This window comes from Alternaria incomplexa, assembly GCF_024043165.1.
Source record: "Alternaria incomplexa strain BMP 0042 chromosome Unknown scaffold_20, whole genome shotgun sequence".
In the NCBI taxonomy this organism is placed as follows: domain Eukaryota; kingdom Fungi; phylum Ascomycota; class Dothideomycetes; order Pleosporales; family Pleosporaceae; genus Alternaria; species Alternaria incomplexa.
Genome location: NW_026249869.1, coordinates 291,504 through 304,840, shown reverse-complemented (window position 1 = coordinate 304,840; position 13,337 = coordinate 291,504). Strand labels below are relative to the sequence as shown.

General features: G+C 53.8%; 4 protein-coding genes across 4 annotated transcripts; 3 read left to right on the top strand and 1 right to left on the bottom strand.

Annotated features, from left to right (window-relative positions):
- Positions 1 to 428: 428 nt before the first annotated feature.
- On the top strand, positions 429 to 2,382 carry J4E90_010268 (uncharacterized protein; the record flags this gene model as incomplete). Its single annotated transcript, XM_051439782.1, has 3 exons — positions 429 to 669; positions 724 to 1,593; positions 1,646 to 2,382. The coding sequence occupies 3 exons, from the start codon at positions 429 to 431 to the stop codon at positions 2,380 to 2,382; spliced, it is 1,848 nt and encodes a 615-aa protein (XP_051286436.1).
- A 2,960-nt stretch (positions 2,383 to 5,342) lies between these two features.
- J4E90_010267 (uncharacterized protein) lies at positions 5,343 to 6,843 on the top strand (the record flags this gene model as incomplete). The annotated part of the gene is made up of 2 exons (XM_051439781.1): positions 5,343 to 5,489; positions 5,536 to 6,843. 2 exons carry the CDS (start codon positions 5,343 to 5,345, stop codon positions 6,841 to 6,843), a joined length of 1,455 nt encoding a protein of 484 aa, XP_051286435.1.
- Positions 6,844 to 8,685: 1,842 nt separating this feature from the next.
- On the top strand, positions 8,686 to 9,300 carry J4E90_010266 (uncharacterized protein; the record flags this gene model as incomplete). Its single annotated transcript, XM_051439780.1, has 3 exons — positions 8,686 to 8,954; positions 9,046 to 9,150; positions 9,261 to 9,300. The coding sequence occupies 3 exons, from the start codon at positions 8,686 to 8,688 to the stop codon at positions 9,298 to 9,300; spliced, it is 414 nt and encodes a 137-aa protein (XP_051286434.1).
- An 859-nt stretch (positions 9,301 to 10,159) lies between these two features.
- On the bottom strand, positions 10,160 to 13,331 carry J4E90_010265 (uncharacterized protein; the record flags this gene model as incomplete). Its single annotated transcript, XM_051439779.1, has 3 exons — positions 10,160 to 11,186; positions 11,239 to 12,763; positions 12,812 to 13,331. The coding sequence occupies 3 exons, from the start codon at positions 13,329 to 13,331 to the stop codon at positions 10,160 to 10,162; spliced, it is 3,072 nt and encodes a 1,023-aa protein (XP_051286433.1).
- Positions 13,332 to 13,337: the final 6 nt, after the last annotated feature.

Below are 13,337 nucleotides of genomic sequence, written 5' to 3'. Positions count from 1 at the left end.
GAAGCCCTGGCATAAAGGTATATGCTTCGCCACTTGCCTGTGGCATGTTTAGCATCACGACAGCGTCTGACTTTGTGTTAAGTTCGCCTACCTTTTGCGTGGATATCAAAGGCCATTCACTTCGCATAGTAGTCGTAAAATCCCTTCGTCACTTCATGTAGTAATCTTCAGTCACCTCGAATGTTCTACTGTCTTTCCCGTTTTTCGAGCCCAGTTTGCTATCTTGCGCACGGGCCTGGCAACGTGTTGTTGTTGTGTAAGTCACGGTGACTGCTTGTTGCGCTCGTCTCTGGCTTGGCGTTGTTGTGACTGCTGTCTCTCACCTCACCTCCCCACAATCGAAACAAAATCCTCCACCACAACGGACAGCTCTTCTGTCTTTTCCCATCCTTTCCCATTCCCAATCACCACCACCGACCACTGGCAACATGTCGGGCAACCTCATCGACCTCAGTGACGAGGGCACCTACTCCCAGAACACCACTGGCATCAACGGCATTCACCGTACCAACGGTCTCGTCGGCCGCATGTCTCTCTCGGAGAACCGCGCAAGGTCGTCTCCACGCAACCACTTCGCCGGTCTCGATGTTCTCATGAGACAGAGGCAATCTTCTACACCAGTCCCTTCACCAGCTCCGCGCCCGGTGTCGCTGCCAACCGTGTCCAACGGTGAGTGACCTGATCCATATTTACATGACTGCATGACTGACTGACCACATCTAGTCCCTCGCTTTGCTACACGTCTCTCTTCAAGTTCGGAGATGTTCTCCCCGTTGGCTCAGCCGTACAGGGCCCCAGAGTCTGTGGCGTCTTTCCTGCAAGAGCAGCGAGAGCCCTTGACCTCCGCCCTTAGGTCAGATCAGCCGATCCCCGAGTACATCCCTAAGAACAGGATGGAGTTCAGGAGCATGATTGATACTATCAACGCCTATGACAGGACCACCGACAGCGAGTCTGATCATCGTTCTGATCACAGCTCCTGGTCGCCACCCGTCCCCGTCTCTCACATCGAGTTGTCCGTGCCTGCTGCATCTGATACACTCTCGACTCCAGCAGACTCCGTCGTGTATGCCATTCATGATTTCGAATTCGACCAACCAACGATGGTACGGATGACTGAGCAGGAGCAGCGGACCGTGCTAGAGGACCAGTTGGCAGTCGCTGAGGAAAACTTGGCCAGGCTCAAGCGCGAGAACACGGAGGCCGCTACGAAGCTAGGACTTGTCGGATACCAGATCGAGTCCACCGAGAACCAAAATGCCGCGATGTCTCGTGCTATGTCTGAGAAGGACGCCATGATCAAGAAGAACGAACTTGAGATGAAGAGGAAGGCGACTGAAGTTCAAGACCTCGACGCTAAGATGAAGAGCAAGGACGCTGAGCTCAAGGCCAGGGACGCTGAGCTCAAGGCCAGGGATGCTGAGCTCAAGGACTTGGACGCCAAGCTAAAGAGCCAGAACGCTGAGATCAAGGCCCAGAACACTCAGCTGGTAAGGAAAGAAGTTGTGATCGCGAGACATGTTGCTGAGATCAAGAAGAATCATCGACAGTTAGGTGCTCGCAACGCGTTGATCAACAAGGCAAACCCCGGAAGTAAGTTCGAACACCATACTGTATCAAGAGGGCCTGAGCTAACTCATCCTAGATGACAGGGTCGGTGTACATGGCGCCAGGATGGCTGCTAAGGATGCTGAGTTGGCCGCAAAGGATGCCGAGTTGGCAGCGCTCAAGCAGGCCATCGAGGCTCAAGACCGCAAGATGGAGACCGCCCGCTCAACTGTGAAGGAGAACAAGGATCTCCTCACCAAGGAGCAACAGAACGCAGCCGACCACCAGCGGATGATGGACTATTACCTCTTGCAGAATCAACACCTTGCTGACGCTGCGACTGCACGCGAGCAGACCATAGCTGATCTGCGACAAGAGCTTGTCGTCCGAAAGTTTGAGCTGACCGACGCCCAAGAGCAACGTGGAAACCGCGGTGCCATCGAGGACATCAAGGGCAAGCTTCGTGAGATGACCACTCTTTGCGATCGCCAGCGAGCCCAGCTCAAGGACGCCAAGGACGAACTCAAGTTCAAGGAAGCCCGCATCATGGACCTCAGCAACAACGGCGAGCGTCTCCGTGGTGCCATCCATGTCGTCCCGCCGCGCAATGTCAAGCTCCCTGAGACCGTCGTATCATGCACGGAGTGTTACGCCTTGGACCAGCGATGCGACAGCGGTACCAAGTGTCGTCCCTGCAAGGAGAACAACACTGAGTGCCTGCGCTTCATGTGCTCATTGAAGTACAAGAACGGCAACTGCCCTCTTGTCCCTTGCCCACTCACTCACGATGGTCAAGGCTACCTCATGTTGCCGCGACCTCGTCCTGAATGGTAAAAAGCCCAACACGGTGAGCGAGGAAACGATTGGCGGACTCTCATGAGCTTTGGTGCATATTTCTCTGGCGTCGGCGTCGGCGTCGGAGTTGGCATCTGTGTGTTTGAGCAAGCCTGTGAGCAGCCGAGTGCTGGCAGTTTTCTGACCGAACAGCACGATTAGGTAGAGTCTCACTAAGGAAAAAGTCTTCAAGATGAAGCATTCATGAACTTCTATTCGAGTCTGACCGTGATGACCAGGGTGTAGATCGTGCTGTTGTGACGTCATTTGTTCGCCTTGCTAATGCTAGCACGTGGGGGCGGAATGGAAGCGCGAAGGAAGCCGCTCGCACATGATCACCATACGCATCTCGGGCGCAGAGCCCTCTTTGAAATATACAGATGAGCTATTCAGAGTGCTGATTAGAGGCGTGCAGTCCGCCTCGTGCCGGGGTATGCGTCGTGGCGCGTCGCAGAAATCTGAAACCGAGTGCGGCGCGGCACCGGGCGTCTTCACAGTCAGCATGGCATCGCGGCTGCTGCCTTCCTGGTTGTGCTTGCCGTCTGCGGGTCTCTTCGTTTGATTCTTTTTCTTCCTTTACTGCCTCTCTCTGAATAATCCACAGCAGAACGCAATCATGGAAGAGATGGCAACGAAGGCGGGTTCGAGCGGGCGTGAATTACGGGTGGTCAGTATTGTTGCCGTAGATGTTCGCTTTATCAATCCTAATGAGCATATAGGCTCCCGAAGAGGAACCAGGTCCCTTAATTCGACAGCGTCCACTGTGGAGAGTACCGCAACTAGGGCTGCTCGTATTCGCGATAGTATTGCTGTATTGGAATGCGTGCCCTCCCGGCCACACGACGACTTCTGACCAATCTTTATACGACACCAAACCGGCCACCATCAACTACGCCAGATGTGAATCGATCGTTTCTTCTGAAGCGCGCACATTCGGCTTCAACATCTCGAACAGCGACGGAGCTGAAACCCATTGGCGTCTATCCGACTCATCCAATTCCACAATTGGCAGTCGTCTCTCTGGTATAATTCACGTCCAGAGAGGCGACGTCGACCAGACCTCAGATATCGAAGTTCGGCTCGAAATCAATTCCAGCTCTACTGCAGACTACAAGAATGTTGTTTACAACCAAACTGCAACGAGCCTCAGCCTGGACTATATTCCCCCCAAGAATGACGAAGACATTTGTACAGAGATCAAAGTTATGATATACTTCCGTCCGGAATCACCCGTGCGTCTATTGGATGTGCTCGAGATTAGGTCCGAGACATTCGATCTATGGGTTCACGACTGGGCCTGGCAGATCAACAACCTCATCACACATACTTCGCACGGCGAGTACACATACGAAGGCGGCAAAGGCCCGGACCCGTTGCATCCACACAAAATCCATTCCAGCTCAACAACAGGAGTCATATGGGGATGGTACGGCTGTGAAAGTACACTAAAGATACACAGCAAAAGTGGGCAGATCGATCTGATGCTGGTACCGCGGTATACGTTCATTGGAAAACCGATGCGACCAGAATCCATCTCGGTATATACAGTCAGCGGAGACATCAACGTCGCTGCGCTCTGGGAATATTGGCCACAGCAGCCTTTTACACATTACACGAACATCCACTCGGCCTACGGCAATATAGTCGCCGAGATACCGCATGGCTCGTGCACCATTCTCGCGAGTATCAGGGGCAACGTAAACGCCTATCTACGACCGTTTGCTGCCGTGAGTCCGGATGATGAAAGCACAATCCAAACGACTACAGTGTATGGCAACACGGTTTTACATCTGGATAATGCAAACCGAGAGCTCTTGGATGAGCTTTACGACCCCCTTCTCAGTACGAAGAGTTCGCACTTAGTCTTCCGTGGTGATTTGTACCTGCGGTACCCGTTCAGTTGGTTTGGAAGTATGGATGCGACTGGGGAAAAGGGCTCGATCAAGTTTGGGGGAAGTGCGCTAGATGAGGTAGAGGAAGGTGATGGGTTCGTTAAGGCTGTCAGAGGGAGAGGCGCGGGAAGTCGGATGGAAGCGGTTGTTGAATTGAGGGGGATGATGGATATCACACTGGGTATTTGGGATACGGATGATTGAGTAGTGTATTTGGTCGTTATACTGTTATCATTGCCCGTGCGCATGACCTTCTATAGATACATCAATCATGTGTTATTGCTGTCGATCAACGGGCATGGGTGATTCCAACAGACTGCTATACATGTTTCGCAAGGCCAAACGACAACGCGCCATAAACCTTGCTGAGCTCTGGGCGTCCAGCCCGATCGCCAGAACTGACATGAAGGTTTCGCATTGGGGTCAGGCCTACTCAGTAGATATTTTGGTGCGTCTCCACAGCCTCACGCAGGATCGACTGTCTGCCTCATGACCAAGGTAGTTCTAATCAATACTGCTACCGCCCTGTCGCTTCTCCGCCTTGTTGCTTACGTTTCTGACCATCAAGCGAGGCTTTGTTCGACCCCAGGTGTCAAGATGGTTCAACCGAAGCGCCGGGCGTTAATGGCCCCATGCAGCGTAATTGCGCGCAGGCTATTGATGGGTGACGTTCGGACGGACATCCATCTTGGCTTCTGTCATGATGTCGACTCGGATCAGCGGCTCGTCCTCCTGGGGGTTGGTTTGTTTGACAGATTCGTAGGGGTTAGGGCCCTTACAACTTGTACAATGATGGAAATATCCTAACCGAGCATTGAAACATTCGTGAACGGACGTCTTTAGACCCCAAAAAGTACGCCCGATTGATGACATCCGTGCCGCTTCGTGAAGATGGGTTTGAGATCGAAAAGTCTGCTCAGACGGTCTCGTATATGCTCACTGCTGACAGTAGACCCTTGAAGACATGCTCAAGGTGAAAAGGTATAAGAAGATCGTAGAGAGAGGATGATGAAGACACCGAACCAGCTCCTCCCCTCATCTCCTCTTCTACACAGGTTCCTCGTCAACATGTTTACGTATCAGAATTATCTCACCCTTGGGTCAGTACTACTGGCACAGACGGTGTTGGGTTACCCCCAGGGCGCGGTCCTCAACCCCACATTGATCACCAGAGACAATGAGTTCATCTTTTCCGCCATCGGCGACTCATGGGGAGTACGTAATTCTACCCCAAAGCCACGCATTGACTAAGACAAGACAGAGCGGAGTTCAATGGAGCGACGACACCGCATATGACGGAAACGAAGATGGATGCATGCGCTACAAGTACGCCTGGTCAACCATAGTCAACGACAGATACAAAGACTGGACGCCAAACCCAGACCAAGGTTCCCTGTTCGAGTTCAGAGCCTGCTCTGGCGCCCATCTGGGACAAAACATCCACGATCAAATGGACAAGTTGACACGACCCAAGATGACCCTCCTCGAAGCCGGCGGGAACAACGCCGATTTCTACCCCATGGCCGATAGCTGCCTCTTCCATTCGAACAGGAGCATTGACTATGGCACGAAATACGAAGACGACAATGCTGATGATCCGACGGGATTGTGTAGGAAAGAGATCAAGTTCGTACGAGGAAGAGTCGGAGGAGGTCTTAAGCAGGCCGTTATGGATACTATCGACATGTGGAGAGCCCACCCTGCTGTTGGTGGTAACGACGCTACTCTCTTCATGCTAGGATATGCGCGCTTCTTCGCCCTCGACGACGCGTGCAATGACTGGGATTTTGGCGTACAGTACCAAAGGCAAAACGAGACACAGACAGTCAAAAAAGAGATGCGACAGGATTTCAACGATCTAGTAAGGCCTACTCACATGAAATCACCATCCCTCTCCCATCTTCAAAACCCGCTAACATCGCCACCTCAGGTCGACGCCGTGAACCTCGCCATCCGCTCCTCGGTAGAACAATACAACGACCCGAAAATCCAATACATCGACATCAACCCCGCTCTCGAAGGCCACCGCTTCTGCGAACCAGGCCACAGCTGGTGGTCGCAGTTCAACTACGGGTCCAAAGTGCACATCTACAACAACCCCGGCCGGCTCGTCGTCACCATCCACGACGGCGAACAAGCTACTACGTACGAGTCTAGCGACGACCCCGGCGTCCCTGGCCCACCCGAGGATATCGTCGAGAAACTACATGGCTACCCCGAGGGCGAAGCCGTGCAGCAGGATCAATACACCATCCTTACCTTCCGCGACCCTGCGAATCCAAGTCTGTGGATGGAATGGAAAGTTGAGCCGCAGCCTCTGGATGGTGGGAGTGGGAGTAAGGATGGGCGTATAGCGAGGACGTTGCATCCCACGAAGGATGGGCATAAAGAGATGGGCGATCTGATTGTCGGGGCGCTCAAGAAGAATTATAGACCTGATGAGTCGGCTCCTGAGCCGCCGACGAACCCGCCGAGGCCGACGCAGCCGCCACAGCCGGAAACTACGGTGCCCGGGTTTAATTGTCCGGCTGGGTGCACTTGTAATTCTGGGGTCCCGCTTTGTTTCTAGGGTACTGGTTTGAGGGGAATGGGTGTGGTGATTGAGAAGTGGCGGGCTGATTAGCTTTTGGCGTTGAGATGTGAGGGCGTTTCTTTCGGGATAGTTTCGAGAAACAAGACTGGATCATCGGACGTAGCGCGTCTACATCGCTTTGATGGTGCTTCTGTCAGCTTCTTGGCCTGATGGACTACTGAGAATGGACTAGTGTTTGGAATTTCGACCTTCCATGGAGTTTGGAGTCATATTTGCTTTGGTATTGGTAATGTTATCGCATGCTGTTGCGCATGCTCGTACGGACGTTTATCTACTCCCGTTGAACTGACATACTGCGCTCAAGCTGTCAGAGCTGATATATAAGCGCGAAGGGTGTGACGCTCCCGTGACAGGAAATGCATGCGCGGTAGAAACGGTGTGCTAATCTGTAAGACGAGAGACCTGACCGGTCGGAGCTGGGATCGATCGGCACTCATGTCAATGGTCTGGAATCTTTTGGAATAATTTACCTGCTGGGTTCCTAACCAGTCAAGACGTCACAGTCGGTTCGCCGTGCATTATATAAGCAGTAAAACAGACGAGGCTGCTCGAGGCTTGGTGGTGGTCCTGGAACTCGGCTCCGCGTGCACTGCCATTGGCCCCCAACGACCGTTCACCTTAGGGCGAGGCAGACATGATTGTGATACGAGTCACAAGTCTGGTCCTGAGACCAATCCTGGAGTTTCGCGAAGCTCTCTATTTATGGCTGAGATAAGCCCATGATCCCTGGCACTGTGGTCGATCTGGGCGTTGGTGTTCCCAGAGAGATGGATGTCGGAACCCGCCGTGGCAGAGACGTGTGAGCAATAGGAAGGGCGCGGCATTGAACGTCGCGGCAAAAGGTCGATTAGTCAGGAGAGATGATGAGAGAGCTAGAGTCACGAGTGTGCTGAGAATGAGGATGATGATGCAGTTGTTGGTGGGTTTGCAGAGTAGCGGCGGGAATTGGGTGGGCGGCCGTGGCGGCCACGGCCAGGAACCAGCCCGGTGTTGTGGACCTCCAGGGCTGAAGCGGGGCACCATGCGCCATGCGCGAACGGCCAAACATCTCCACGTCCCCAATCCCGTCACTAATGTCGCAATTTCCTCTTTCTCTCTCTCTCGATAACACAGATGATTGAGGGCCTTATCATGCACAACACCGCCATGGTGGCGATCCAGAGTAAGCCTCCTGCTCGGCCTACCAGGCCTCCCACGAACGGAAGTTCTAACCGCCCTAGCTAAATTACACGATGCCCATATCCCACGCACAGCCACATCACTACAGCATCGCCCGCGACGCGATCCGCTTGGTTGAAGGTGAAGAATGAATCTATACCCGACTAAAGGCAATGGCTCGCCTGATGCACCTAATTCAGTCTTCCGAGTCGCCGACTCGGTTGACCGAACTGCCTCGCACTTAGACACCGAAACGGGTCACCTCTGAGACACATGCCAGAAAGCTTAACTTGAGCCTCCTCAGGCTTCCCTCTGACTAAAACCGGGTCGATCCAATGATACTACCTATACAGGCTGTCAAGCGGGTCACGGCTACCAAACTTAGCCCTATATCCGACCCTACACGTTCTGGCCGAGCTTTCAACGTTGCTCTAGCGCGTTCTTCAACGTGGAAACGACCATTCCTACTCGTTAGATGAGCACTAGATGGGTGATGGGGCGAGATCGAAAGAGTAGAGTGCTGCGACAGCCATGACTCCGGCTGTGAGTCGGTGGGAGATCGCTGGAAATGCGCTCATGCTCGTGCTGAGATGAGAGGCCTCATATCATATATAAGAGTCGGGATGGGGCACGGTTAGGGCCATCAACTCAATGAACATCATGGATATCTTCTTCTCGCCGGCTCTTGCTATGACTTCCGTTCAAGCCCGATCTAGTTCTATCAACAACATCGAGCAGTCTTCCATCGCCGTTATACACACAGTCTCTGTCATAGAGGCACACAAGCTTCTACTCGAAGTATACAGAGTTGCCTGGCACTTCATTCAGCAGTCTCAGTACTCAAGTCAAATGTCACACCGAGAACCATACTCAACTTCTGGAGAGATGAAGGATGGTGGAAACGACCCAGAACCGCCAGCTGCACCACCGTAAGTCCCCACCCCCTCCATCTCGAACTCAACCATCTTCAGACGACTACCACCAAACCAATATCACCCCCATTAACCATTTCCAACCCAGAATCATCATCCTCGCCCAATCCGGTAAAGCACCTGCGCCCCACTTCCAGGTACCAGACCCTGCCGATCCGCCATTCCAGCCGCACCCACCTACGTCATCCCTGCCGTACGTATGCCCAATCTTACCTAGGTAGTTTGTGCAACCATCTCGTATCTTTTGTCGGTCCAATTCCTAACTCTCTCTCCTTATTTCTAGACCTGAACGCCCACTTCAAGAATCTCAATCTACCGACGCGACATCGAGACCTCCAAGTAAACCGGAACCGGAACCTCATCCTGCACCGCCGTAAGTGGATTGAGAAGACAGCCTTGCGCGAATGCGCACACGCGACTTATTGCTGGAATTGAACTGACGAGATACCAGTGTAATCATCCTATCCGACCAAACCCACTCTTCTCCCTCTACGACCTCTCCACCGTACGCGCAAACCACACCCACCACTACCTCAACATCCACACCAATTTCCATCAACCCCAACGCTCCCAACACAACCTCTACAATGGGCTCCAAAGTCAGCAAAGTCAAAGAACGCGCCACAGACGGCAAACTGCAACCCAGCCAAGAGCGCCTCGACAAGGAGCAGATGAAGGAACCGAGCAATTACTATTCACACCGCAGTAAGAGCATGCGGAGGAAAGCGGGGAAAGGGGGTGCTACAAGTGATGTGGGAGGGAGTGCTGGGGGTGCGGGGGGAGGGGCTGGTGGTGTTGCTTAGGGAAGGGGGAAGAACGTGCATGGGAGACTTGGAGGGTATAGAGGCAGATTGAGAATTTGGATACAAGATAGGTGGCGGCATATTGTGTTGGCGTTCAGGATTGTCTTTCTTCGGGGTGTAGCATAGCGATGCATGGGCATGAGAATATTCACTTCTCCATCAATATATAAGGTATACTGTGTCTTCTTCGAGCTGCGTTTCCCCCATTCGTACAAGAATCGGTCCGCCATGGCATGGCGACAACTCAGCTAATCTTACCGCATCGGTCCGTTGTTATCGCATTTCGTACAACCTCACACACACACACACAAATGTTTCGACAACTCATTGCGAATGAACACATTACAACACTGAATCCATCTCACATATTATCCTTTTCATCCCCTCTAGCACCACTATCTAGTGCATAGTCGCATTCCCGCCAACGTGATAACTCTCCGGCGGCCCATTATGACTGTAAACAACACCACCCAGATCCAGGACAACCTTCTGCAGAATAACATTCGCCTCTACAAGCCACAGCTTGAGAGTATGCTTACCAGGTGCAAGTTCACCATGGTTAGTCGTGTTCTTCCACGCGCTGTCAGCGACCGCAACACCCCATCCGACAGGGAAGTTGGGCTGCGGCTGATCGATGACAAACTGGCGGCGGGCTTCGGTTTTGTTGTCGATCTGGGCGATGTACGCGAGGGGCACTTTGGGGTTGATGTTGTGGGTGGGTGTGAGGATGAGGGTGACGTTGAGGCCCTTGGCCTTGGTGGTGGGTGTGAAGGTGACGAAGTCGTATTCCAGACTTGGTGCGCTGGAGGAGTCAAGGCCCTCGGCTAGGTTGTTCGCGAGCTTGACGCCAGACATGGTACGGCCGTATTTGGGGAGGACCATGTATTCGTTGTCGGAGGAACCAGGGGTGGAGCGCGTGTAGTGCTCTGCTTCGAAAGCGAGTTGGCCCGCGGATTCGACGAAGCCGGCGTTGAAGTCGGAGGGGATGGACGTCTTGTTTACCATGAACATGACTTGTGGGTTTCCACCCTGCGTGCCGAAGTCGGTGGAGCTGGAGAAGTTGAGCTTGCTTTGGGCGCCGAAGCCGTCTTCGACCTTGGTCCAGTCTACATCGACGTAGATGCGGATGTCTTCGTCGTTGGGCTGCATGGTTCCCTTGGCTTCGGAGAGAGTGACAAAGGGGTCGGCGCTGATGTTCCAGTTGAAGGCGCCGGTGCCGCGGTGTGAGATCTCGATCCAGCGCTTGGGAGTGAAGGGTGTCATGGCCGGCAGGGTGAGTGAACCCCCGCCGTTACTGTGCCACATGTCATCACCGGGAATGGTGGCATTCGAGCCTTCGACGGAGATGCCCATGTCGCCGGCTAGGGATCGTTCTTGAGTCTGTACCCAGCGGAGATCGGGGGTGGACTGGCGCATAGGTTGTTGCCTGCGATTAGGTTAGCATCATGACTTCCATCGCTAGATCATTCAGAACTTACCAGTATCCTTGGTAACCAAGATGGGTCTGGTCCATCATGTGGTCCCACTTGCCGTTGAGCTGAGTGTGGTAGAGGCGGGTGAGGTTGTGATCCTTGTTCATGCCATCAATCACACGCTGCATCCACCTGTTGGCGCTGTTGCGGCCCATCTGCGCGTAGATGATGTTCCTCGCACCCGAAACTTGGACATCAACGTGGTTTCCTCCAGCAAGGACACGGTGCAGGATAATCTCGTAGAATGCGGGCTGCTGTTCAGGAGAAAGCGCTGCGTTAACCTTGTTGGCGCGTTCGGCGAGTGACTCCCAGTGAGCGAGGATGCGGTCAGCCTCCTCGTAGTTGAGAACGCTGAAGGAAGAGGGCTCGACCCATTCGAACTTGCGCATGTTGGCGAGGAAACCGTACTCGTCCATAATCTCGGCGATCTCCTCAGCATGCTCTTCACCGAAGTTACGGGCGGCGAATCCAGCGAGCCACTCAGGCACTGAGTCGTGGTTGTAAGAGTCCATGTCGTAGGCAATGTCGAACCAATGGCTGATGGCGATCTCGGCGGGCTTGATGTCACCAACGTTGACGATCCAGATACGGTCAGCCTCGCGATCCTTGGCCAACTTCATCTGCTCGTAAGTCTTCTGAAGCTGGATGGTATCTTGCCACTTGTAGTTGCGGGAGTCACCGACGTAGTCGAAGTGGTAGTAGACACCGGCACCTCCGGAGCGGTTCTTCTCGTCGCCAACTGGGAGACGACGAATGTTTTGCCAGTTGTCCTCAGTCCAGAGGAGAGTAACCCAGTCGGGAACTTTCATGCCAGCCTCAAAGTAGTCCTGGACTTCCTTGTACAAACACCACATCTGAGGAACCTCGGACGCGTCGCCGTGAACCTTGGTGAGAATGTCTTGCTGAGCGTCGACCACGGCCTCAAGGACCGAGGTTTGGACATCGGAAGACATAGCAGTGTCGTGGTATCCGCGCATACCGACAGTGACGACGTTCTCGTAGGGAGCAGCGCGCACGGCACCCTCCATGAAGTAGTCGTAGAGAGTAGCGTTGTTGGTCGCCCAAGACCAGCCAGATTCGGCACCCTTGGCGACCTTACTCCATTCCTGGGTGGCACGAACCATGGGCTCAGTGTGAGATGTTCCCATCACGATACCGTACTCGTCGGCAAGCGGCTGGTTGCGGGCATCGTCGACGTTGAACATGCCGTTCCACATAGCCGGCCAGAGGTAGTTGGCCTTGGAGCGGAGCAGCAGTTCGAAGACCTTGGAGTAGAACTGAGCTCCGAAAGGTGCGCCATACGGAGACTGAGGGTAGCGGTCATTGGCCCAGCCGGTCAGAGCAGGGGCCTCGTCGTTGATGAAGAAACCTCGGTACTTGACAGATGGAGTCTTCTGGACCTTGGTGGTTTGGAGCATGTAGATGGAGTCGTGTTTCTTCGCAGGTACGTCGGCGAACCAGTGCCATGGCGAGACACCGATTTGCTCAGAGATATCGTAGATACCGTAGATGGCACCACGGCGATCGCTGCCTATAAAGAGTTAGCGTCGAGCTTCAAGACCAATCTCGAGATACATACCAGCAATGACAAGTGCGTCGCCAGTCATGTTTCCAGCCTGCTTCACCACCGCACTAACGTAGGACTCCCATTGACCCTCAATCTCGCTGACGTCGAGCTGTCCGCTGGCGATCATCTCGTCGATCAGGCTTGAGTTGCCAATGGTTCCCACGATGATGGTGCCAGCAGATGAGTTGGACGCAGCACTGCCACTAACGCTCCAGTCTTCGCTGATTCCAGTGACATTGAAGATCATGGAAGCGTTAGCCGTTGGCGTTCCCGAAGTCACAAGGGTACCATTGGTACCGGTAACGCGTCCGAAGTCGATAGCAAGGTCGTGAGCAGCGCGCAGAACACCAGGCCAATCCGCAGCATCAGCATGGATGCTGACAGGAGAGCCACGAGCGGCGAGAAGAGAAGAGCCATCGCCTTCTGTAGAAGAAACAGTAGGCTTGCGGAAGGCCTCGAGAGCAGAAGCCGAGCCAGCAAAGGCGATGGAAAGCGACAGGGCGCTGACCACGGTGCGAGAGAAGAGCTCCATGATGGC